The sequence below is a fragment of the Lissotriton vulgaris genome, chromosome 11 (genome assembly GCF_964263255.1).
Source record: "Lissotriton vulgaris chromosome 11, aLisVul1.2, whole genome shotgun sequence".
Taxonomy (NCBI): Eukaryota; Metazoa; Chordata; class Amphibia; order Caudata; family Salamandridae; genus Lissotriton; species Lissotriton vulgaris.
In genome coordinates, this window is record NC_141699.1 from 170,454,510 (window position 1) to 170,481,343 (window position 26,834).

General features: G+C 47.4%; 1 protein-coding gene across 8 annotated transcripts in view; it reads left to right on the forward strand.

Moving 5' to 3' along the window:
* The window catches only part of ACAD10 (acyl-CoA dehydrogenase family member 10), a 627,389-nt gene that overhangs the window by 45,159 nt on the left and 555,396 nt on the right, over positions 1-26,834 (forward strand). For 4 of the 8 annotated variants that reach the window (XM_086943061.1, XM_086943062.1, XM_086943064.1 and 1 more), the window contains exons 2-4: positions 9,021-9,151; positions 18,114-18,309; positions 22,319-22,467. In XM_086943061.1, coding sequence (XP_086799187.1) covers positions 18,123-18,309; positions 22,319-22,467 — 336 coding nt within the window. In that variant the 5' untranslated portion in view covers positions 9,021-9,151; positions 18,114-18,122. Of the gene's footprint in view, positions 1-9,020; positions 9,152-11,684; positions 11,701-18,113; positions 18,310-22,318; positions 22,468-26,834 lie in introns of those variants that run through there. The other 4 variants (XM_086943065.1, XM_086943060.1, XM_086943063.1 and 1 more) reach the window with 2 other exon arrangements.

Sequence of the window (26,834 nt, forward strand, 5' to 3'; positions counted from 1 at the left end):
CCGGGGTAAGTCCCGCATAGCAGCGATTTCTTTCTTTTTCACATTGTGGGTGCTGGGGGCTGGATTGTTTGGCTCCTCTGCACTTGCCCATGGGTGTGCTTCGGGGATTCGATGTCTCCCGTATTTGTCTGGGCCGCTGTTGTGGGCTGTCTTATTACACCATGTACTTTCATATTTGAGACAGCCACCTTGGTTTCCTTGCATGTTGGCTTCTTCCTGAGAGCCAGCCTAGCTTTCTGCCAGACTCCGATTTTAGAGTGGCGAGAGTCTAGGGATGCCGGGGATTGTGCCCGGGGCCTCGTTCATGCACTCTGCCACTGAGCTGTCTCCCTATGTTTTTCTTTCCGGGTTGGTCGGGTGTTCCTGTCGTTTCTCCTACAGTGAGCTTCAGTGGCACATTCGGTTGGCGCGCAGTACTTCTTCAGCTGTACTTATACTGCAGTACTTGACATGTGCCATGCCGAGGTTGTGAGTTCGTACCTCTCCTGGAGCTGCTGAGTGGTTTTTCATACACCATTTCGCTTTGACTGGGGTTTCATTTCAGAGTAACGACAGCCCTTGCTAGGGAGTATTTGCTTCTTAGGGTGCTATGTTTGCCGCTATTTCGACCTGGAGCTATGGCCCGATGTTGAGTCTTGTCCCTGTGATGGCTGAAGATCTTACAGGACATGGGTTCGGATCCTGCTGACGCAGTCGTTGTGTCCTGCGGTGGCCGTTTTCTGATCCTGCTTGCACCTCCTGGGGTTGCGGGGGTATGCTCCCGGGGCCTCTTGCATTCGCTGCCTGCGGTCTGCCACTGTGTTGGGTCCCCGCTTCTGTCCGCGCCTTTGTGTCCTCTCCTTGCCCTGGTCGTGGGCTTTGGGTTGCGACTACGCTTCCTGTGAGTGCCCGTTCTGTTGGGTTGCCTGCAGCGACCTTGGTGCTCTCCGTCCTGGTGTTCTCTGGGGTTCTTTGCCCCCGCCTCCCTCCTTCTGATCTTGGGTGTCTGTCCCGGGGTCTGTTTTGGTGGGGGCGCTTTCTCTGCCTGTGTGGTGCCCGTGTCCTTGCGTCTGGAGGGCTGTGTTTCCTCTGGGTGTTCCTATCCGGGCTGCTTTCCTCCTCCTCCGGGCTGGCCTGCCGAGTCGCTCTCCCGGGGCTGGGGTGCGTTGGTGGTTGTGCCTGCTGCTGGTTCGGTTTCTTCTCTTGGCGTGGTTCGGGGGCTCTTTTTCTCTCCGTTCCTCTGTCTTGAGGGGCTGCTCGTTGTTGGTGGTGCTGTGTCGGGTGGCTTGCGTGGGGTTTTCCCTCCGCTGCCACTTCCTCTTCTCCAGCCCCTCTTCTTTGGCCCCTCTTCTCTGTGGTCTGGGGGCTAGGGGGAGGGGGGGGGGGATGCCACTCTGCTGATGCTGCTCGCCCCTGCTCCTTGTTTGGCGCGGCTGGCCTATCTTTCAGGTTGCTGGCCTGTCGGGGTTGCTGGCCTGTTTCCGGGTTCGCTGCTCTTTGGTCTGCACTACCCCTCGGATGCCTTTGGCTTTGGCGCTGGCTTCCTTGGTCTGGGATGGGGGTTTTTTGTTCCCTTCTGCGGTGCCTCCTTTTTGTGCTCCTCTCCCTTGGTCTGTGTGGTGGGTGTTTTCTGCCGCTTGGCTTCTCCCTTTGGTTTGCAGCCTCGGCCCCCCTCTCCCTCCCGGGGGAGATGGCTGGGCCTGCCGGTGCCCATGCGACCGCACCCTCTCCGCACCCCTCCGGCGAGCCCTCCCGCCCAGGCGGGCGGGCTCCTTCCCCAGACAGGCTCCCGAGAGACGGAGGGGCGCGCGAAGGTGGCCGGTCGAGGAGATGGGCACGCGACTCCCATCCCGTCGTCCGGTGCGGCAATCTCCTCTGCCTGGCGTTTGTTGGCTGCTTCTGTGTTGTTGGCCTTCGCTCTTGCCGTTTGGTGGCCTGCCTCTGTTTGGCGTGGGTTCCTGTCGCCTCTGTGGTGGCTGTTTCCCTTTTACTTTGCTGACTCTCTCTGTGCTTGCTTCTGGGGTTCCCGGTGTTGTTGGGGGTCTCTCCTGCCTGCTTCCGCCTTGCCCTATGTCAGGGTCCTGCTCTAGTGTCAGGGTCGCCTTTTGCTTCCTTGGCAGCGGAGTCTGTTGGGGTTGCGATTCTGTTTCCCCTTCTTCCGGTTCCTCTGCGTGCCTCCGGCTGGTGGTGGGTCGGTGTTCCGGCTCCTTGGGGGTCTGCATGGGGTTTGATCCTGTTGGCCCCATGGTTTCCAGTTTGCCTGCCGCGGGTTTCCCGCTTTTGTTTCTCTCCCTCTGCGTGCCTCCTTCTCAGGGTGTCGTGGGTATGGGTGTTGTGGCCTGGCCTTGGTGGTGCTGTGGCCGCCCTTGTTTTTCGGGTGGCCTTGCCTCTGCTGCGTGCTGGCTGTTGTTTTGTGGCCCATGCTACGCTTGTTTGCTGGTTCTGCTCCTCCTCTTCCTGGCCTTGGCGTTGCTGGTTGGGGTCTGGGGCGTGGGGGATCCTGGTTTCCAGCTTTGTTTCTTCCATCCCTTGGGGACACCTGGTCCTTGTTCGGCTTCCTGGTGTCCTTCCTGTTGGTCTCTTGAGCGCTCTACCTGCGCCTCGGTGGTCTGTGACTGGGTGTTGTGCCGGGGCCTTCTTTGTGTTTGGTTGCCTCTGGGGTTTGGCTGCTTCTGTTCTTCCTTGCTCCTGTCCAGGCTCTCCCTCTGCTTGCCTTTGGCTTGCTTCGGGTGTTTCCTGCCTGCCTGCCTCTCCTGGTGCTGCCTGTGTTTCTGCCTGGTTTGTTCCCGGTTGGAGCCTCAGGTGGGGGCCTGGTGGGGTTTCTCTGGCTGGGGTTGTTGGGCGCCTGTTCTTCTTGTCCTTGGCGCTTCCCTCCCCCCCGGGTTGTGTTTCCGGTGGTGGTTTGCCTTTTGGGTCCTGGGGTTTGTGCTGCTGCTGTTTGGGCCTGGCTGTCTTTGCTGCGGCTGTGTCCTTGGTGGGATGCCTGTTTTTCTCCTCTTCTGGGCTCTTGTTCTCTCGGTTGGGGGCCTGTGGCCTTTCTGTGTTTTGCGCTGGCTGGCTATCTGCTGGGGCTTTCTGCTCCTGTTTGCTGGTCTTCTTTTTGGGCTCTGCGTCCTCGCCTGGGCTCTCTTTGTGTCCTGGCGGGGCGCTCTGTTGTTGTGGCCCTGTCTTGTTGGGGTAGTTCTCTTCCCGGTCTTCTTTGTCCTGGGTTGGGTCCTCTGTGGGGTCCTGTGGCTCCGGTGGTCTGCCTGCTTCCTGCTTGTTCTGGTTGTCCCCGGGCTGTGCCTCCTGGGCTCCCTGGCTGTTTTTGTCTGCTCTGTGGGGTGTTTTTCTGAGCGTTTCCTGGTTTTGGTGTCCTGGTTCGCTTATACCTCCCTTGCTTCTCCTGGTTTGGTTCCCAGTGTGGGTCTGTTTGGGTGCCCCCCCCCTTCTGTCTGGTTGGGGTGTGGTTCTGTGGTGCTCTTGCCACTGTGGGGTCCTTCCTCCTGGCGGTGGGGTGTCCCTCTGCTTCTCTTCTTCCTCCGGGCCTTCTTGGTCGTCCGGCGGTGGTGTGCTGGGGGTTCCGTGTTCCTCCCTGCCCTTTGGCTGTGGCCTGGGCGCTGCGTGGGCTCGTTCCAGGGTTTTGTTGGCCTGCGCTTTTTCCTGCATGGTCGGGTTGCTTGGCTCTGGTCCTTGCTTCCTGGGTCCTTTGGCGTTTGTTGCCCTGTTTTGTGCTGTTTTCTGGCTTCCTCTCTGGCTTTGCTGGTGTCGGGCCTTGTGGGCTTTTGGTCTGGGTGCTGTCCGCCCCATGGCTGTTTTATCGGCTGCCCTGCCCATGCTGCTTTCTTGGCCTGGGTGTGCTTGTGCGGTCCTCTGCCGTGTTGGCGCCTGTTTTTTTCTGCCCTCTGTGCCTGGTGTGGGGGCTGCTGGGTGTTCCCCGGTTGCTCTGGCCTCCGGTCCTGCTTCGTTTCCCTTCCTTTTTGGTGGTGGGGGTTTGTCTGGGGGCTGTGGCCGTTGGCTCTGTCTCCGCCCTTGTTGGGCTTGGTCGTTTTTCCGGTCTTGTTGGCCTCTCCTTTGTTGGTCGGCTTTCGACTGTGACTTCTGGGGGCGTCTCTGGCCTGTGGTCTTTGGGTTGGCCTCGTCTTCCCCTGCTGTCCTGGGTTCGGTGGCCTTCCTGGTTTTGCTTGGTGGCCTCCTTCCCTGTGGGTTTTTTTTGACCGTGTCTTTTGGGTCTTGGTTCCGGTTGCCCTGTCTCCGGTTTCTCTGGTTGGCGGCCTCCTTGTTGGGGGTCCTGGCTTTCTGTTTTTGGGTTGTCTCCAGTCCTTGTTTTGCTCCTGCTGTCCTGTTTTGGGTTGTGGACCGGTTGTTTCCTGCAGTTCCCTTTTCCTCCTTCAGATGCTCCCTTGGGTTTCTGCTTTGTTGTGGTTTCCTGGGTGTGCTTGTGGGTGTGGAAGGCCGGTTTTCTGCTTTGGTATTCTCCAATTAGTTAATGAATGGGACGAGGACATAAGGGACCTGGGGATAATGTTCTATTACTTACCGGTAATCTTCATTACCCCAGGTCCCGTTGTCCTCGTCCCATTCATGCGCCCCTCCCTCCCTCCCGGGCGGCCGGCCTTCCTGACTGGGCTTGGTTTTACAGACGGGATGCTGGGTAAGTACTGCTTATGTACTCCCAGTGGGAGGGGCAGTATTGGGGTCCCAGCATGCCTCTGCTCTTTTTTTCTGTCGGGAGATAGTTATCGCCAATTAGTTAATGAATGGACGAGGACAACGGGACCTGGGGTAATGAAGATTACCGGTAAGTAATAGAACACTTTTAAAATTGCTTTGTGTGTACTCTTTGTGTTTTTAACAGAATTACTTGCTCACCCAAGCCTCTCTTAACACAAGCGGCCCCTCCGCTGCACAGAAATCGGCGTGTAAAACGCTCGACAGCGCCTCGGCAGAGCGATAGGCCACGCCCCCTTCAGAGGCCACGCCCACCGCCCCCAGCTCAAAAGAGACGCTGCTCACCAGCCTCTCCACCTGACAAACGCTGCTCCTGAGGCGGAAAGCCGGGAGAGCGCACCGTTCCTTTTAAAATTGCTTTGTGTGTACTCTTTGTGTTTTTAACAGAATTACTTGCTCACCCAAGCCTCTCTTAACACAAGCGGCCCCTCCGCTGCACAGAAATCGGCGTGTAAAACGCTCGACAGCGCCTCGGCAGAGCGATAGGCCACGCCCCCTTCAGAGGCCACGCCCACCGCCCCCAGCTCAAAAGAGACGCTGCTCACCAGCCTCTCCACCTGACAAACGCTGCTCCTGAGGCGGAAAGCCAGGAGAGCGCACCGTTCCTTTTAAAATTGCTTTGTGTGTACTCTTTGTGTTTTTAACAGAATTACTTGCTCACCCAAGCCTCTCTTAACACAAGCGGCCCCTCCGCTGCACAGAAATCGGCGTGTAAAACGCTCGACAGCGCCTCGGCAGAGCGATAGGCCACGCCCCCTTCAGAGGCCACGCCCACCGCCCCCAGCTCCACTAACCCATAGATATGTGCCTCCCCAGGAAGCGCAGCGGACGAGCGCAGCGGGAGCGCCGTTTGCGCGCCGAAGGAGCGCCTAAGGAAAGCCCGTCTGCGCCCGTCCGCGACCGACCGAGACCAGAGGCCATACACCCTGCCTCTCTCACTCAATATTCCCGCTCGCAACTCACCAGCCTCCAGGGCAAGTGGACCCCACCGGCTGCTACCTTAGCTCGCATCACTAACCTAGGGCTACTAACCGCACAGAACTCCGTCCACATTAACACCTTGCATACATCTCTGAACACCAGTCCCTCTATTCGGCACCCAGATGTCCTTCCCCCGACAGCAATATCTGCTATATACTTAAACACAAGATCGGCAGTAAAACATCAGCTTGATCTCTTCACTCTACTCGATGTCCATAAACCTGACTTACTGTTTCTCACCGAGACTTGGTTCTCGGATAGTTCCCTTCCTTCCCTGTTAGCGATACTCCCCCCGGCCTACTATGCCATTCGAGCTGATCGCTCCTCTGGCAGGCCCGGTGGAGGGGTCGCCTTGATTGCCCGCAAAGAACTCACTTTCCAGTCTCTGGTTGCCCCTTCCATGGGAATCTCAGACTGCCTAGTGGTTCGCTCCCTTTCCTTCACCCCTCCGTTAACTTGTGTCCTGGTGTACAGACCCCCGTCCTCCCCTCAAACTTTCCTCCCCTGTTTTCAAGACTTAATGGCAACCCTGGTGGTTAACCACGCCTCCATCTTAGTCTTGGGAGATTTCAACTTCTGGCCCTCTGACCCTGCGGAATGCGCCACGTCCAAGGAGTTCTCGGAGGCAGAAGCAATTACTAACTGGCTGCGGGTTGGGTGCGACGCTCTCGCCCCGCTTAAGCGCATCGCAACTAAACGCCCCAAAGACGCTAACCGTTGGTTCTCAGAGGATCTAAAAAACAAAAAACTCACTCTCCGCCAAGCCGAACGAAAATGGAGACGGAATTACTGCCCTACTGCCAAAAATCATTATACTGAACTTCTTACCCAGTACAAGGCAGCTATACTTGACGCGAAGAAAAACTATTTCTCCTCTAAAATCCAGCTTGCGGAAACCCGGCCTAGAGAAGTCTTTTCTATCATCCAGGATCTTGCCTTTTCCGACAGAACATCGCTCAAACCATTACCCTCTCAAACATTATGTGACTCGCTCAACCTCTTTTTCTTGGACAAAATTAACAAAATCAAAAGTAAAATTCCCTCCCCATTCCAGACCTTCACTGACCCCTGCTGCCCTCCAGTCACCGCATATTTGGACTCACTTCCTCCTCTTTCGACCGACTCATTTCTCTCTATTCTCCCATTGGTCAAGTCCGGCTCCCCGCTGGACCCCTGCCCCGCTTATATCTTAAAGCAGATTTACACTCACTGTCCCTCGCCACCCTTAGTGCTCTTAAACAGCTCGCTGGCTCAAGGCATTGTTACCCCCGCACTCAAATCGGCTGTGATTGTCCCGATCCTAAAAAAACCTGGTGCGGACCCTTCCGATCCAGTCAACTTCCGTCCAATTTCCCTCTTGCCTTACCTGGCGAAGGTATTGGAACGGCATGTGGTTAAAACTTTGAGCGAGTTCGTGGAAACTCACGGCGTGTTAGCCCCTAGACAGGCCGGCTTCCGCCCAGCCCACTCAACTGAGTCCGTTATAACATCGGTTCTGGACAACCTCCGACAAGGAATGGATACCAACCAACATCAGGCCCTGATCCTCTTAGATCTCTCCGCCGCATTCGACACGGTGGATCACACCATCTTACTTTCACGTGTCGAAGCGGCGGGAATCAGAGGAACAGCGCTACTATGGTTATCCTCCTTTCTGAATGGTCGGACTCAAGCGGTTCGTCTGGGAGAGTTCTCTGCGGATTTTCAACCAATTCAGTGTGGTGTTCCCCAGGGCTCCTCTCTGTCCCCCCTCCTGTTTAACCTCTACATTGCCCCTCTTATTTTTGCCTTACAGCGTCTGGAGGTCTCTGTGTTCAATTACGCAGACGACCTCCAGCTCATTTTTTCCCTTTCCTCCACCCCTGAGTCTAAGTCCAACGTCCAGTCCATTATGACCTTTATCCAGGACTGGATGAACTTCAACCACTTAAAGCTCAACCCCGATAAAACGGAGTTGGTGCTAACGGGTGGTTGCTCCAGTCCCTGGACATCTTCTTTTTGGCCCCCTTGACTTGGCCCCCCTCCCACCCCTGTTCCCTCTGTCAAAACCCTTGGATTCAAAATCAATAATCAACTCTCCTTACACTCTCAAGTTTCTGCTGTGGTTTCCTCAGCCTTCCTTTCACTTAGGACTATCCGCAGAGTCTCTCGTTTTTTCGCCCCAGAAGCGCTCAAACTAATTCTGTTAGCCATGGTAACATCTCGTCTAGATTATGGTAATATCCTTTACTACGGCATGCCCAACTACCTCTTGAGACGCCTTCAGCTTGTCCAAAACCAGGCTGCTCGGCTGGTTTTCAACCTTTCTAAGTCACATCACGCAACCCCTCTCCTCTTTACCCTGCACTGGCTCCCCGTCCGACAACGAATCTTATTCAAGCTTGGCTGCACCATCTTTAAAGCCCGGACAGGATCGGCCCCCTCTTTCATCAACTCAACCATTCAATCCTACACGCCTGCACGAGACCTTCGATCCGCCTCTCACCATCTTCTCCTGGTACCCCGTTTCAAACGGAAGAAGTGGGGTGGCTCTAAATTTTCTACTACGGGTCCAGTTTTCTGGAACTCTCTCCCATTGCACCTCAGAACCTGCACCCAATACCCCCTCTTCCGTAGAGACTTGAAGACTTTCCTCTTCACCCAAGCCTTCCCATCTTAAATACTCATCTCACCCCCTCTCCGACCTGCCTAGTAGCAATTGTCAGTGAGCGCCAAGAAACCGCCAGGTGTACGAGCGCTATACAAATCCCTTCAAATTCAAATTCAACACTCTTGAGGCACTTTTTTAAGTGACCTGTATTTGGTGATTGGGATTAATAAACGTGTTTCCCAAATACTTATTTCCCTCAAATGGGTATTTTTACAATACTGGCATGAGTGTGTTACCTGTGCAGGGCACAACTTCCTCTGTCACTGCCTCTGATTATATTTTGTCAAACCTCGAACAATTCCACTGATTGTGCCGGCTGCTGTACCTTCAAGTAAATTGGAACACCATTGGCCGACATCACCTATCATGGAATTAGTCTGACGATGTGACACATTTGCCACTCTGCTTCTATGTTCTGCAGTTTGCACTGCTCTGATTAATGACAAGATGATGCACTAAACTTCCTTGTGCCTATAATGTATTTTTTTACATCTTAGAGATCCAGTCATTTTCCCCACTCCTTCTGTCCTCTGCTCTCCAGTGCTGTGACAGCAACCGCAACAGTCCTGCATTATGTTAGGATTTCAACTGTTGACACTAATGTGCATTTCCTTCTTCCTTTAAGCACCAATGTCTTATGCGTACAGTGTTGGAGACTCTGTGTGTCTGCTGCTTATCCTCCCTTTGGTTCTCCTTTCAGTAGTGAAGCTCTTAATCGGAGGAGGGAACCCACTGAGATATGCCTTCCTTTATCAGCGAAGTCCATTGTTACTAGAAGGAGGAAGCTCGGAAAGTGGATGCTACTTCTTCTATCTGCCCTGCATCTCTGAGGTGGGTAGGCATCATCTCCGTATTTATATTTGAGGGTCCGGTCTTCTATTACTCTTTTAGCAGATGTTTTGGGAAAGTGGTCATTTTCTTTTTAAATTGTTACATCTTTGACTGTAATATTGCGATTCAACCTTTTAACATTTCCCGTGACGAAATTTCCGCCTACTTTCATGATAATGTCGTCAAGATGTGTAGCGATCTTTCACCCTCCAGCTCTTCTGAGCTCTTTCTTCCCCCATTTTTCTGTCGCTCACATGGATTCCACTTCCTGTCTCTAACACTTCTCTCTTTCTTCTCTTGACTAGCTACTCAGCTTATGTCTCCTATTAAGTCTGGCTCTCCATTGTATGCGTGTCCTACACTACAGGGGGTGGACCCTTTCTAATCAGTACCAGCAATCTCTATATTTCTAGATCATCGATATAGCTAACCATCTTAAGAAAATTTAGTGCCATATCTCTAGCTCGTTACTGATTAAAATTCTGGAAAATGAAATCAGTTCTCAGTTGTGCACCCTTTCGAAAACTAATCATATCTTCGATTTTACTCAATCCAGATTGCACTTACACAGTACTCTTGTCCCCATTCTCAGTGCTTTTATGCTATTTCTGAACGAAGGAGACGCCTGAGCCTCGTGTCTGCTTGACTTGCTGCAGCGTTTAACTAACACTATCTTGTTCTCATACCTATCTCATGTGTGTCTGAGACAATCCTTTGCACTAAATAATTATCTATGGACCACTTCTACACTTCTACGCCATCCATCTTCCAACGTTTTGCTCTGACTTTAGAAAAGTCCTGCTCGGTGTCCCTGAACTGATTCACCCTTTTAGTTCCTCTCTAATCTTGTATGCCTAGGACATGCAAATTCTGATTCAGCTGAATGGCAGAGAATCCGACATCAACATCAATTTTCACAGCTGTCTTATAATATGAAAAATGAACATGGACAAAACTCAGATCTGGTTGTTGGTTGAAAACCTTCAGGCAGGACTAATGTTGGGTGCTCCTGCTATCCCGGTCTCCATAACCTAGGTTTATCTTTGAGCAGTCTTTTTTACTGTCTACTCAGATCAGCAACATTTCATGCTACTTTTTCTTTCACCTATGTTTCTTACTTAGGGTCCACCTCTGAAGGCTCACCCTAAAGAACCTAGGTGATGATTCTCTCCCACATGGAATACTGCAACTGAATTTACCCTGGCCACGCTGCGTATGCTCTTGCCCAAGTAGTCCATCTCATCTTCAGCTTCTCAGTCAGGCCCATCTCTCTTCCTTTATCTCTTCACTCTACTGGCTCTCAATCCCTAAATAGATCATTTTCAAATCTTTCTACCTTGTTCATCAAGTTTTTCATTGTGAGTATCCAACTTATCTTCAATCCAACTGTGTTCGTTACTGTCCCTCTTATTTCTTGCGCTCGGCTTCTCTGTGCTTATTTGCTGTGTCCATGTTTTATTTTTGATGTCTTGGAGTGTGTCCTTTAGACTCTGTGTTGACCACCTCACATCCATAAGTCTCTAAACACCTTTCTATTTTAAGCCTCTATCTAATTATATCCATTCTGTTCTCACAAGTCTTTCGCTATAAACACCAGTATGTCTTTTTGGGTGACGGGGGAAAATGTACCAGAATAGGATGGAATACATTTAAATATTCAGCGTTTTCTGTGATTGATTCATCCCGGAATAAAACAGTATTGTTCTTTAATCATATTAAGAATATAATTACTGTTGGTAATACAGTTAGTAATATAGTTACATATATTTTATGTGTTTATAATGTTGCCATTAAGCTGTGCATACATTTTCATTTATTGCCCTTTTCAATATTACTATAGACATTGTAGGTCTGTAACATGGGACCAATCAGCATATCTCATCCCCCTCTATTCCTAGGAGGCTTGAATCTGTTAGTTCGAGACACCAGAAAAATTGCAGCTCTAAGTTAGTCTTATTTATGGAGACCTGTGTCCTGTGTGTACTTGTGAAAAAGACATTTAGTAAGACATATTTATGTATAGAATTTTCGTAAGTGTTTTCTTGTAAGTTAGGCCATCTTAAAAGCTGCCATTCTAAAATTATTTTGAAGAATGAGAGTGCCTCAAAGTCCTTCAAAGTTTGATGTATTCCCTGTCTCATGAGATACTTTCAAGAGTGTGGGAGTTCCTGAAATGCTAGTGCCTGACGATGAGTACAGTTTATTTCAGGCAGCAGTAGAAGATTTCTGAAGGAGATCTTAATATCTTATTGTAGGAGAGCTCTTTACTTCCCTAGAGCAAATAGTCTTGTGGAGCGGTGAATTTTCTAATAATGCTTATAATTGGCATAGGAGTCTTGAATAAAAGCAAAGAAAGCACTTATTAAGGTGTTGTTGTCTCATCGTACCGCACCTAACAATGCGACTTGTGTTTCTTTTGATTCTCTCAGTGACAGGCTACCAGGTTCTTAGATGACTCCGATGTGGTTAAATGAAGGATGTTTTGTGTGACTTGAAAGCAAGTCAGTCATGGAGACCATGAAAACCACCCAGGAGAGATACAAGAAAAGGTGCAACAGTTGTGCCTAACTTCATTAGAGAAAGATCTACACCGGACTAATCGTAATTTGTATATGATGCTGTAATCAACCTCACCATGCCCAGACTGATCCTTTAGTATGCTAAACCCTGTGCCAAGCCTGCAGTAAGCACCACAACTCCCGTCCTGCAAACCCCAACCCCAGGATGCGCACCTCCCCACACAGATCCCCCCTGCAGTCCTGATGCCATCGGAGCCCCACATGATACCCACAAATTGCAAACTTCAAACCACCACCAAGCCAGCCCCAGAACAAACACCCCAGCCCTACTATACTCACATCATCCACCTACTCTTCTGCAAGTCTTATACTTGTTTAAAATGCTCGCTGCCCTAATTTCTGACTCAAATGTCATTTATTTTTTTTGCTTAATAATATGACAAATAGGTTGCCCATCGTGGTATTAGAGAAACCTATTGTCTTTAACGTGGTCGTATATTTGTCTTTGCATAACAACTAATTAGCACTCTTTTTACGGGAGACTTTTCCTTATAAAGTGACACTTTTGCGATTGATAAATGTAACCCCATTTGTGGTGATTGGTATGGTTCTGCTTGCCACAGAGGACGCAGTGCTGTAGTGCACTCTAAATATTTGCGCGTTTCCGCCTTAATCGTGTTGTCTGTGAGTGCTCGAGGCAACCTTGAAATAGTTTAGCTTCCCCATTCAGTAAATCGTATCCCAGCTCGTTTCTAAGGTCTTGCTCTCTGTAGGTCTGTATTACAGATTTACGGAACACACTGCTTACAAACTAGGATAATAGTACACCCCGCTTCCACTACTCAATAACAATAAACCATGGCACCGAAAAATATTCGTATTGTGGTATTGACAAACATTAAATATGTTTGTGTATCTAAATGGGATATGAACAGTAAGTAGCTCCATGGTAGGGGCTATTAAGACAAATAGGAAGATGACATTTGTTTATTACGTTTTGTTGCTTAATTCTACCTGTTTGATACTTTCTAAAACTGTACTTATAATTTATGAGCCTACAACAGCAAATCCAGATTGCTACTTCGATAAAAAAAAAAAATACTCCAGTGAGTAAATAGCGAGATTGTGAATCCTTTCTTGTTTTTATTTTTTTTACTTGATCTGCACATTGCCCATTACTCTGTTATTACTGCCTCATGGAGTTAGGAGATTGCAGTGGATGCAGATAAAAAAGTCATCTGGACATTTGCATTTCTCGACCCCTAATGGGGAGTGACATATGGGTCCCTGAAGGGACGACATTAATGAGCCCTAAAACCCAGCTGGCACGTGTCCACGCAGTTTTTCTGAAGCCTTTGTACTTTGCCACACACACAACCACACAACCACACGCACATACAACCACACACACATACAACCACACACACATACAACCACACACACATACAACCACACACACCCACAACCACACACACACAACCAAACACATAACCACACACCCAACCACACACACACACACACACACACACACACATACAACCACACACATACAACCATACATACAACCACACACACACATACAAACACACACACACACATACAAACACACACACATACAAACACACACACACATACGACACACAACCACACAGTCAGTGCACACTTTCACCAGGCACAGACACCACCAGCCGTCAGTGCACGCTTTCACCGGGCACAAACACCACCAGCCGTCAGTGCACGCTTTCACCGGGCACAAACACCACCAGCCGTCAGTGCACGCTTTCACCGGGCACAAACACCACCAGCCGTCAGTGCACGCTTTCACTGGGCACAAACACCACCAGCCGTCAGTGCCCGCTACCACCAGGCACACACCACTAGACATCAGTGCACACTTTCACCAGGAACACACACACCACAAGCCGTCAGTGCATGCTTTCACCAGGCACACACACACACCACCAGCTGTCAGTGCACGCTTTCACCAGGCACACACACACACCACCAGCCGTCAGTGCACACTTTCACCAGGCACACACACACCACCAGCCGTCAGTGCACACTTTCACCAGGCACACACACACCACCAGCCGTCAGTGCATGCTTTCACCAGGCACACACACACACACACACCACCAGCTGTCAGTGCACGCTTTCACCAGGCATACACACTCCACCAGCCGTCAGTGCACGCTTCCACCAGACACACACACCACCAGCCGGCAGTGCATAATTTCTACAGGGACACACACCATCAGCCATCAGTGCACACATCAATTGTTAACGCATCCACAACTAACTATTGTAGCAATCGCAGTATGGCGCGCTTTTACTTTTAAATATATTCATCTAAAGCGCAGCATGCCACCATTGCTACAAAAATAAATGCACATTTTTTTGGCCTAAAATTTATAGACTTTTGTTGCAATTGGTGTTGCAATATTAAGCAATGCCAATAGCTCAAATGTAATTAATGCGAGACCTATTGCATTGCAAATGCTTGTTTTTGATCTGTTCCCATACGTTGTCGTCCTGTCTCCTTTTAGAACGCTCAATGATATTTTGAATGTGCATTCTACTGGAAAGGCATTGGTGATTCGTGATTAACATCTTTCCAAACACTTCTTTCTCTCTAATAAGAACCTTTACAACAAATGCCATGCGAGCTGTTAGGTGTAGCCTGGCGCCTGATATCACATGTTTGGCCACTCTATATTACATGTGTGGTGAGAAATCAATCTGACACCTACGAGTGAATTAGTCTTTTAAGCCTGGAACTATCGGCCGTATCATTTTCAGTTTACTTATGTTCATATTTTTACGTTTTTACTGTGTTTACATGGGATTTCATACATTTTTGTGTGACCTTTGAGGGACACTTTGTAGTGACTTCAGCATTGCAGTTATGTCCATGTAATGAGCTGAATATCAGAAATGACCCCTTTTTTGGAATCTAATGGTCTACAAACATCCTTGAAACAGCCGATGTGCTCCTGAGCTGATTATGTTGGGTGACTAAGGTGTCTCTTACTTAAAATGACAGAGGTCACCTTGTGCGTTGGTTCCTACATTCTTCCTACTCTATACCTCTGACCCTGTGATGATGAAGGATTTTGGACAACAACGGGCAGTGGAGGACCGTCACGGCTAGTCTAAAATAAACATGCACAACAATAGTGAGTGGCTGCCAACTGTAGTGGACTCCAGCGTTTGCAAATGTGGCCCATCCCCAAAGCCTTTCAAGGGCTCCTTGCTCATATGCTGTCAGTGCCTTCAAAACCGCTCGCTACCAATGGTGAGCATAGGAAGAGAAGGGGCTTTGTCTCAACCCTGGCAGTGTGCAGGCCTAGCGTCTTATGTAGAGGAAGGCATTACTGTTCAAATTTTCCTATTTCAGGAGAAAATGCTCGAACTCGAGGATACTCCAGTATGGTGACGGACATGCCACTGGTGAATTAATCTATAGGAATGACACTTCCCCCAGGAATCATTGTATTCTTCATTACTACCCAGCTCTAAATGCGGGCTGTATACTGCTAAACCGCAAAGACTCCAAGATAGTGTATGTGATGCACTAGCCACCCTTCCTTGTTCTTACAACGAAACTCCTGACACCCTCTCTACTTTCTCTTCTCACTATCCTTCACTTTTTAATATACTTCTCCCTCTCTCTTTGTCGTCTTCTTCCTCTCCACTTTTGTCTCTCTTTCTCTCCACACTAGTTCCTTCTAATTTTCTTTCATCGCACTGTACCATTCTTTCTCAATCTTTTCTGTCCTCTACCTGTCTCCCATGAAGGGCTAAAATCTTTAATGTGCTAATTAATCTTTGATATACTGAGCTGGATGTTGTGATTTAAAAAGTGGCTCAATATTTTTTTATTGTAATCTGACCATATTATTTTACATTAGACAACAAGAAACACACGGTGGATTTGCTTTGTTTGATCCGCACATCTACAAACAAGTATTCCCCTTAGTAATAGTTACAATATAATACATTAGACACACTCTATTGGAGTGCTACTCTGGTATCGTGCTTATCCACCTGAAAGCAACAACCCACGATATCCTGCTCAATCAAAGTGAGACAAAATGTCGTACACAAATTATGATAGAAGTACCAGCGCACATCCCTTCTAGTTACTATTCTCCAACTGGCATTCAGCCACCGCAATCCGAAACAAGTTATTTCACAAACTCCTTGTGGTCCTCAAAAAGACATGTACAATGTTCATTATTATTCAAAGTCCATTTATTTATAATTTTTTTCTTTTGCCACACCGTCACAGACGACGCGCGTTTCGCCCTCCGCGGGCTTTTTCAAGGCAAATAAGTTGTATGGTGAGCAGAGAAAAATTGCACTCGACAGAATATCATGTGGCCAAATGGGCATTAAACCTTTAGGACTTTTATTCTATACACCGGGAGTAAGGCGTGTGGAGTATGAGGTAAAGTCTTCCGTTCTAAACGCAAGGATACTCAAGGGATTACATACGAACGCCGCGAGAACACGCCACGGCGATGGGACTTATCATGGCTCCATGTAGCGTGCAATAACTGTTGTACTTACCAAAGAACGGAAGACTTTACCTCATACTCCACACGCCTTACTCCCGGTGTATAGAATAAAAGTCCTAAAGGTTTAATGCCTATTTGGCCACATGATATTCTGTCGAGTGCAATTTTTCTCTGCTCACCATACAACTTATTTGCCTTGAAAAAGCCCGCGGAGGGTGAAACGCGCATCGGCTGTGACAGTGTGGCAAAAGAAAAAAATTATAAATAAATGGACTTTGAATAATAATGAACATTGTACATGTCTTTTTGAGGACCACAAGGAGTTTGTGAAATAACTTGTTTCGGATAGCGGTGGCTGAATGCCAGTTGGAGAATAGTAACTAGAAGGGATGTGCGCTGGTACTTCTATCATATATTATTTTACATGTTTCTATTTCTTTTTTTACAGTGCAAAGTCCTTTAAAACGTTAGGGTAGACATTATGGTTGTTTGTTTTCCATACAGGGAGGAGTGATAATCATTAGTATCTCTTTTCCCTGCTTGTTCTCCACCCCCAGAACACTGACACATTTAATTGATTAAGGTGAACCCCCCAGTGATGAGCCCATAGGTTTTTAACCTGCCTGTGAGCTCAGCTACGTTTGCTGCCTTACTAGTCAGATGGTGCCAGTGGAAGGAGCCAGAGGATGAAAGTGCATTGATGCACCACTTTTATGGTGGATCCAAGTTTCTTAGGGCAGACAACCTCAAAATGTGTTTGTCTCTTCCCTGATGAATCAGACTTGTTGGGGCGGTAACTCAATTTACTACAACATTGTCGCCTGTCTTTCAACAGGCCACCATCATCGGTTCGATGAAACACACCTTCTGTCTTACTTAGGTTATAAAAATTCTGGCTATGGATGGCTACCTGCTTAGGCTATTATGTGATCGCTCAGACCAAAGATAAATAATTGTTCTATTCTAAGTGAGAACTGAATTAAGAGGTGATATCCTGCAACCTAGCACATTCTCCACTTTCTGCCAAATAGGGTAGAATTAAATTGAAGTTCCTTGTGTTCTACAAGCCAGTAAACATGCTGAACCCTTCATCATATGTCTCAAGTTCTAGAATTGACCCACGAGAAGCCTTAGAACAATCTTGAAATGCTGCAGCCCAGCTAGCAAATTGTTGGAGGCATTTTACTTCCAGGGCTAAGCTAAACTCTTTGGAATGGTTCCCTAGTAAAATTAATATCAGTTGAATATTTACCAGTTGTTTGAAAATTCAAAAAGGTTAGTGGCAATATGGCCCCCGAGCCTGAAATGGTGAAATCGTTTTATAAAGAGAGCTATTTATCTTCAGTCGTTCTAGAGGTGGTCTGACTGTCTTTCATTTTCGTTTTCTCTTTTTTTATTCATAGATCGGTGGTACAACATGATGAAGCATTTCCTGTCTGCTCATTTGACATTGCCTAGCTACCCCGGCTGGCATTTAAGTACGGCTTAATGCAGTGCTGCATTCTCTAGTTTGCAACGAAGTCTATCCTAGGCCACGCTCTAAGCAGGGAGACATATTGCCCTAAGGCTGACCACACTCTGACTTCATTTACGCTTGCCCCACTCTATGAACAGCTGAGCCTGCACCCTCTGCCCTTCTCAGATGTTAACTCTGTTATATACGTACACTCTGGGACCACACAGTCTTATGTCAACATGTTCATACACTTGGGTTTACCTGTAACGAGCATGTGATAGTAAAAGGAAATACAACTTGCAATGCTTTTGGCCAACTACTTTATTCAACATATGCTATTTAGATGGTTTAACCTTTGGATATCCTGGGAGTGCATCCATAAATCATGACATATTTAATCATTTATATTGATAATCTATGTGAACGGAACATTTTTAAAATTGTTCCTTTGTGTATTTTCCACACAGTTGTGCAAAATGTATGCTGCAAGAATTTTCCGAGCTTCGTGTTTGCAACTTCGTAGAGGGTCTGCAGATTTGCACAACCAAAAAAATGCCTTGGGAAGTACTTTATGCTGGAGTCGGGCAGCTTCTTCTGGGTATAAAGCTGTCATTTTTGACATGGGAGGAGTTCTTCTTCCATCACCATACAAAATGGCAACAGGTGAGTAATCAAACGTATTTTTATAACTCGTATTGAATATTTTACATGTAGAAAAACATCAATGCTGACACTGCTGTTTCATGTTGAAATGCCCCCAAATCTCCTTTATTGCTTTTACATTTTTTTTATTAAAAGCACCACAGGGAGACAGATTTCCAGGAACCCAATAGTTAAAGAAATACTAGCACTTCCCACATAATTCTAAATCAATGGGAAAACATTTTGAAACATCTTGTTTACACAGTATTGTCCAGGACAAGCTCTTCTACCTAGGGGTAAAAGAGGAAGCAGAGCAACAAAGCAAGAACTCTCCAGGTCATCAACATCACTAAAATTGATAATTCCCCAAGTTGCCCCTCTTCTCCCGAGGAGTTAAACCCTAGGTCATCAACACTCCCAGAGGACAACCTTGGATGAACATGATGAAGCTCACATTTTCATGTACCCCCACCAAGAAACCCTCTAAAACCCCTCTTACAGAGTCCACCCACACAAATGTACCGTACCCATTTTTCAAACTTTATTTTGGCTAATAAGCCCACAAATTCACACCCTCATTTTTAGTTGGTAATGACATGTTGCCACCATTAAGACTTTGTCCCATATTTAGTTTTGGGCAGATGGGATACTCTGTGAAAAACGTGACGGATAGCACATCCCCTTATTACAAATACCATTAGCTATAATGCAGTTGCAATATGGTGGATGGGATATCTGTCACATTTGACAATAACCCATCCATCACAGTTCCTCCCATCTCTATTTCATCTTTGAATGCCTTGTAGGGAGTGCTAAATGCATTCCGCGCTAGCTGCCTCCCACACTCAGTGCCAGACCCAGACACCCCTCACATTGAATACCTCTCTTACCCGTGCCTCTTCTTGAATGTGAGAGGAAGCCCTAGGACCTTCCATAAGTTGTTCAAAGTCACAATGCTTTTGTTTAGCTTATCTGAACTAACAGAGAATATATCTCAGCCTAGCACAGTTTTCACTGGCTGCCACGTATGGGAAAAAATACATTGAATTTCCTGCGTGTGGTCAACAGAGCCAATAGACATCATGAGCCAATCTACATATGCCTCTACTTCTAAGATTGGCCCATGAGAAGCCTTAAAACAATCTTTTTTTTTTTTAAACCTTTATTTAACATTTGCACACATATACAAAACCGGGCCTACAACCCCCAGGGCTGGCCGCTAAGCAGTTCAGTATAGTTTCATAGTCATTTTCAAAGCAATTGTCCCTGGGGATCAAAGTAGCTCAGATTACCAAATGCAGTGGTTGCGGGTGCAGTTCGATGCGAAACAGGATAGGAGGTTTTCATTTTCAATATAAAATAGAAAGGATCAGGTATCATATAGTGTCTCGGACCATGGGAATGGGGGCGAACAGGAAAACGATGCGTCCATACCAAGTTCGCTACCCTAGCAATCAACGGCGTTTAGACATGCAACATCAGGATAAACAGCACATTATTAATATCCCCACCGTCCTTGTTGTCCGCCCCCCGGCACCCAGGCCCCGGAGAGGTCTAGGCACAGGTGTAGAGATAAGGATGTAGAGAAAGCCGAACCCACTACACTAACCCGGAAAAGAAAGGAAAGGAAGGCAAGAGAAGAGAAGAAGAAAAATAGGCCATAGAACAAAGACAAAAACGAAATACCCACCCCCACACCCCCCCACCCTGCACCCCTACAAATGACTACGGCCACCCCCCACGCAGCGTGCCTGTCGCCCAGCAACCAAAGCCTGAAATACAGAAGAAAGGGAAAGAGAAAAAAGTAAGAAAGCCCCAATCGAAAGGGGAAATCGGAGGAGGGCATAATACTACGGACTCCCGGTCTCCTACCCCCGACCTAGCCAACCCTGACCCGGAATCCGTTAGGACAATGAAGCAGTCCCGTCAACCATAATTTCACATTGATAAACCCAGACAAGGATCTCAACCCTGACCCCTACGATCAAATGTACCGAAGTCGGTAATTAAGGGAAGCCCCTTACACACAATGACCCATAAGTCGACAGAACAGGAGCGCATAGATGTAGATTGCTGGTACCACCATCGCCCCTCCCCATCTCCGAGGCCAAGCTTCGTCTCATCCGCCATCTTGAACGACCGGTGGAGGAGGGGGGATCGACAAAGCCCAAAACAGCATACAGTACAAAGTGGAGGACACCACAGTGGGGACGCATAAATGTTCCGAACGGTGCAGGATCGAAGGTTTCAACAGTTCAATTGGGTGTCCAGGCACACTCCAGTCTGGCAAATCCGTCACAATGGGGGCAAACACTGTTTCCACCGCCGGGTCTAAATACACCTCCGAAGCGTCCATTGCAAAGTGGGCTCGATGCCGGGTCGCAAGCGTCAAGTCAGGGTCTGATCTCGAGCCTCTGACTTCATCCATCGCAGACAACAAGGCGCAAGTCCGAACTTTGATAGTGCCCTGAAGCGCCATAAGTGCCTCCCTCACCGTTAACAAAGACGGGCCAGATCGAACCCGCTCCTTTAAACTTATTCTGTCCTCAGGCATGGTGAACCCAATGGAGAGGCGCCTTCTCCGGGGTAAAGTGAAACGGAGCAGGAATAAGCTAGGAGGGAACGGCGGTCAGCGAGCAGTGGTACGCGGCGAGGCGCCGATCCGGGGGGCTCGGCGTTATGGGTGCCGGATCCCCGGTCAGGGACCCTCACAAGACAGTACTTTGCCTCACTCGTCGCCTCACACGTTATAAGGCACCAGGCAGCTGATGGTAGCAAAACAGTCAAGAAAAAGTTCGAGTGGACCAGAGACCGGGCCCAACCGCGTGCAGCAGTCCGTTGTTGTTCAGCTCGGACCCGGCAGGGCCAGCACTAGAGATCCCGGCTTCCCAAGTAGGTTAGGCCTCAGTACGTTCTTCGACGTATCTTCGCTCCACGACGGCGGAAAAACTCCGGGATTGCACCACTGGAGTGTGGGACGGATCACCCACACGGATCCGGTTCAGGTAAGCAGAATTGTCAACAGGATAGGGAAGTGCAGGACGGAGGTCAGCGGAGCCGGGAGACTATGCGGCCATCTTAGTTGGTGTCGTAGCTCCTCCCCTTAAAACAATCTTGAAGTGTTACATCCATATGATACTGTGTAGCAAGCAAATTGTGGTAGGATTTTTTCTTCCTGTACTAGGCTAATGATGGCATCAATAGAGCTATCACAGAAAGTCACCAGTTCCTGAACGTTGGAATTGGTCATGCCCTGTCATTCCCCGAGGTTGTGCTAATGCTGCACTGGTTTCCGTAATTCCGGTCCAAAAATTTTCACTCTACTGTCAAGGTCTTCCAATTTTCATTCCACCAGTATGAGTACCTTAAATATTTTCCATCTTTGCTGTCAGTTCTGTGTGCAGTGCATTTACGCAGTACCAAAGTGTGAACCGAATCCATTAAATGTCTATTCAAGGTCAATTAATTTTAGCCTGAGAAAGTAATTCCTATTAAAAATATAGTCGTCTTGTTCGTGTGCACATCTGTTGTGTTTGAGAATTTCCCATCACCTGGGTTGTAAGGTGTAGAACTGTGAGTGCAGTGTTTTCTTAACAATGTACTGCGTGTACACACATGAAAAGTAAAGATAATTTATATATCCCGTTGGCCAACAAGAATAGAAGCCAGTGTCACGCGTAACAACCATACCTGAAATGACCAGAGATCAGTTTGTGGTGTGCCCTTAATAAAAAGTAAATGATTTCTATCGGTAACCATTCATTACAGATTATGCCTGTTACCTGAAGACTTCATGTGTAACAAGTGAACATTTAAAAATCTTCTGTGACCAAGAACCGTATAATAAATCTCTTTCTTAACTCTGCAGTCATGCATTGTTTGAGTTGGCCGAAATGTTTACAAAGATTTATATTTTTCTGGCATTTAAAACATAAAATGTAAATCTTTTATCTTTCATTTTCTTGAGTAGGGTTATATATTTAACCTGATACCTACTTGTTTTGTTTATTCATTATCATCCAACATGTAGAGTGGGAGGCACAGCATCAAGTTCCACCTGACACTATCATACAAGCAATGCTGTCTGGAGGCGAAAGTGGACCCTGGTTCAAATACATGCGTGGAGAGATTTCTGTTGAAGGCTTTCTGGAAGAATTCGGAGAGCTGTGCTCTAAAATAGTGAGTCATGTCCCGCCGCACTGCTTAATTAGCTTGTTTTAAATACTTGTGCAAATTATCTGTAGATGATCAAAACATGTTATGGATCAGTCATTGATCTACCAGGATGAAAAATCTTTGAACTTTGTTTTTTTCACCCTGTTTTCGTGTTGAACACCGTAATTCCTTTCTTGGTCTCTTGTACCATCTAATTTGATTCTGTGCCTATCGTATTCAGGTTTTCAATTTTGCTGAAGTTGACTCCTAGTTGGTCTGCCTAGTTAGCTATTCTTGCTCCATCTGGTTATTCGCCATATAAGTCTTGAATTGCCACTTCAACACCAGTGTTAGGAGTATAATGTTAATGGCAGAGTCACTGCACTTACACTCTTGTTATGAGCACGATGTTAATGACAGAGACACTGCACTTACATTGCATTCTGAACGTCTACTTTATATCGTCTGATGAGCTTCAGAGAGAATTTGTTGTTTCCAGGGTCTAAGTGTTAAGGTGCCTCAACGTGGCTGGGTGGGTCTACCTCACTCTGTGTTCAGGACAGAGTGAACCTTTCTTAGCTGCCTTCATCATGTCTTGAAGCCTTGGGCATCAAAGTAATATCAATTTTCTGTGATTATGTTGCCTCATCCCTCTTTGTAGCAGTAAAGATGTATTGGCTCATGAAGTCATGCACTGAAACAGGGTTTTGCCTCTGCTCGCCTAGTTGTGCCTAGCCGTGCCGTGCCTAACCACGCCCCCCCAAACCAAGCCAAGCACAGAGATCGTCGATAGACCGAGCGGAGCGGAGTGGTGTAACCGAAAGCAGCGCGGGGACTCGGCGCTGGAATCCTCGGAGATATTCTGCAGCGGTCACCTGCGGCAGTCGCGCAAACGCGATAACCGCAAAGATCTCCCCTCCAGCCGCGGACATCAGTGGAGCCCACGTAGGAGCGAGCTCTTGCCTGACGGCCTGACGGCATTAAGAGTAAAGCGGCAAGTAAGATAACCGCCATAACCCTTCCCACCCACCGCGGATAGCTGCGGAGCATACGAAGAGCTGCAGCGAGAGACGGGGGTGCGGGAGTGGAAGCTGGAGCAGCGCGCGTTGGAGGGTCACAGAAAAAACAGCTGCTGCTGCTGCGGAGAACGCTATCGCCCCAAGGTATAATCAGCCATCGGACCGCAGAGTCGGACTGTAAGCAGGCTCAGTAGAGCTGACAAAGACTGTATATCGCAAAACCTAGAAAACGGAAGCTGACAACAAGGGCAGCGTAACAGACGTCTCAGACAGCACAAAGAGCATAAAGAGCATAAAGCCTAAAAACACTCAGAGAAGTGGGAGAATTTAAATTTTCCAGAGATATAAGTGGGGCAAGGCGGCAGGCAGCAGGCGGAAAGGCACCTAAGGCTGAACAGAGGTAAGTGAGCATTTTTTAATATAAGTAATATTTAAGTGTTACCACCTTCAGTATAGCAACAGTTTTGTGCCAGAAATGGCACCCAAAAGAGGCCAAAAATTACCGGACGAATTAGGAAAGAGTAAATCACTGGAGGGCTCAAAATCTCCGGCTGAAAGCCAGGAAAGCCATGCATCATCCATGGAAAATAGTAAAGGGAGACGGAAGAAAAGAAAAGTTAAAAGAGCAACGAAAAATCCCGTGAAGGCAAAAAGAGGATGCAACCAAATATCTAATAAACAGAAGGAGAACACGGTAGCATCAAAGTCCGTAAAAGAGTTTGTAGGCAAACACTACAAATCATCAAACCCAGCAATAACATCGGCTTTAGATGAAGAAATAGTGGAAGTTGGCGTAGATAGTGGCGAAAACTTAAGCTTATCAGACGAAAAGAAGAGACAGGCAAATAAAGGTGAATCCCTGGAAGAAGCCGACCCCGATAACGAGGAGGTAGGGACGATCCGCATTTCTTTGAATCACACATTGCAGAGCCAAAACCACCAAATCTCGGCGCCACGTCTATCATCTTCACCAAAGATGTTCTCACTACTGTCAGTAGGGATTGAGGATCACAGGGGTAACGTAGACCAGAATCAGAGTGCTATCTGGGGAGGTGCACCAGACCAATTCCATCAACATCCTCCACTGCAATTATCCCCAACACAGCGAGATAGCTTAAAGGTAAGCTATCCAGTAATCCCAGCCAGAAATAGGACACAGGACTCGGAGCTCTCCGAAACTCCCACATCCTCACTGATGGAGTTAATTTTATTAATGCAGAAAGCACTCCAAGGAATCCTGGAAGTAACGCTCTCAAACAATGGAGTGTTAAAAGCTCAGAAACATCACCTAAAGAAAATTGAAGATGAACTCGGAGAAATAAAGAACCAATTGCCAAGTATGGTAATGCCAACAGATACAGTTCAACCAACTGAGGAAAGTGACAGCATAGTACCGGAAGAAGAAAGTGTGATATCTCTGGAAAGCCAAATGAAACCCGCAGAACAAACCGCAAAGGATTCAGCAAACCTTATGGATAATGTGTACATCTCAAGAAGACCTATGCTGATAAAAAGATGCAGAGGGTATATCACACTTGGGTCCAGGAACAGGATAAGAAGAATCAGGCAAAAGAAAATAGCAGGATTAAGAAATGAGAAAGATCCATTGAAGGGGATGAAGAAGTCAGGATTAAAAGTATCAGCCCTAACATTTACAACGCATAGACCTGTTCAGGCAGAGGTAAAACCTCCTATGCCCCCCAAAACCCTGAGGGCGTCCAGGAAAAAGAAGACGCATCGGGAGGCAATTGAGATTCCTCCCCCCACCCGTACGATAAGCCAAAGAGCAAGGCCAAGGGAAGAGCGGTCTATCAATCAAAGGACGATAAGACCACAGATACATGATGAATCCAATAGGAGAATCAAAGGTCGGAGAGGAGGGAGAACAAGCATCAACCAACAAGTGAACGAATCGAATAAAAACCTAGGGGAGAGAGCAGACAACAAATGGTTATTCCTGGACCTGATAACAGCAGGAAGGAAAGGGAAGCCGATAGGAAATACAAACCCCCCGAATAGAGCACAGATTGTATCCGCATTTGCAAAATGCGGTAGCCTGAGAGGGATCGGTACTAAAGACCTCCAGCAAGTTGGGTTTGAAGAAAACAAACAGGGAAAGGAAATAACAAAAATCACCCTATATTCAGACCTGGTAAAAAGGGCAATCCTGAAAGCCACAAATGAAATAATGCAACAGGGAATAAGGATTATCCCCGAGAGTGAGATAAAAACCGCGAAAGATAACAACTTCCTAAAACAGCATGCCGGGCTCCAGAAGGGACAAGTGACTCTCTATAAAGAATCAAAAGACGACCGAAGCTCGCTGAACATCGTAATCAATAACACAGGCAATGACTCTTCATGGGGTAACTGGTCGTTATATAACACCCCCGCGGGGGAAAGCATTTAAAGAAGCACCGTGGATACAGAGGATGAAGGCGGTTTGAGCGATGTCGAATAGGATGGAGGGGGTTCGCAAGAACTAGGTCTCTTATCTTGGAATATAAACGGGCTAGGCAATGAACAAAAATGGGAATATATAAAGGAAGCAATAATTAAAGTAGACATTGCCTGCCTACAAGAGACCTGGTTATGCGACGATACCCCAACTCTGGTCGGTTATGCCCATATTCATCAACCTGCCATAAAGAAAAATCGCGGGAGGCCGTCTGGGGGCCTGTTGACATTGGTATCAACAAAAGTAATGAGGGAAATAAAACTGTTGAAGACAAAATGTAAATGGGTCCAATCAAGCAGGATCGAACTCATGACGGTGGAGCAAAATTATAAAATGCTGATTTTATTAAACGTATACATGCAGTGGGAAAATGGGGAGGAGTATGAAAGGGAAATGAGATTTTTTAATGAGGATGTAGACAGTACTCTAGAAAATTATCCCGCAGACATAATAATGATTTTGGGGGACTTCAACCATAAACTGAACCCAAAAAAGGCTGACATTTGGAACAGGGAACAGTTAGAGGTATACGGTATAAACCCGGCAAGGTTCCCAGCTGGGGAAACAGTGAGACAAGATCGTGATTTAATAAATATGCTAGGAGGAAGGGGCTTCCATTGTGTAAACGGAAGAACAGAGTCTGATATACCAGCAGAAAAAACGTTTATCCTAGGGCATCAGAAGTGCCCAATTGATTATATCTTTCTACAGGCCTGGAACTTTCACCAGATTAGGCACTTCAAGGTAGCTCAGAAAGAGGTGAGCGACCACAGACTCCTACACATAGTATTAGCGGGGGCAGGATACTACAACGAGAAACTGTGATTAACCAGGAGGTTGAGTATCATAAACGAGTGACGACACGTTTAACAGAGGAATACTTAGAAAAACTGAAGGCCACGCAAATAAAAATG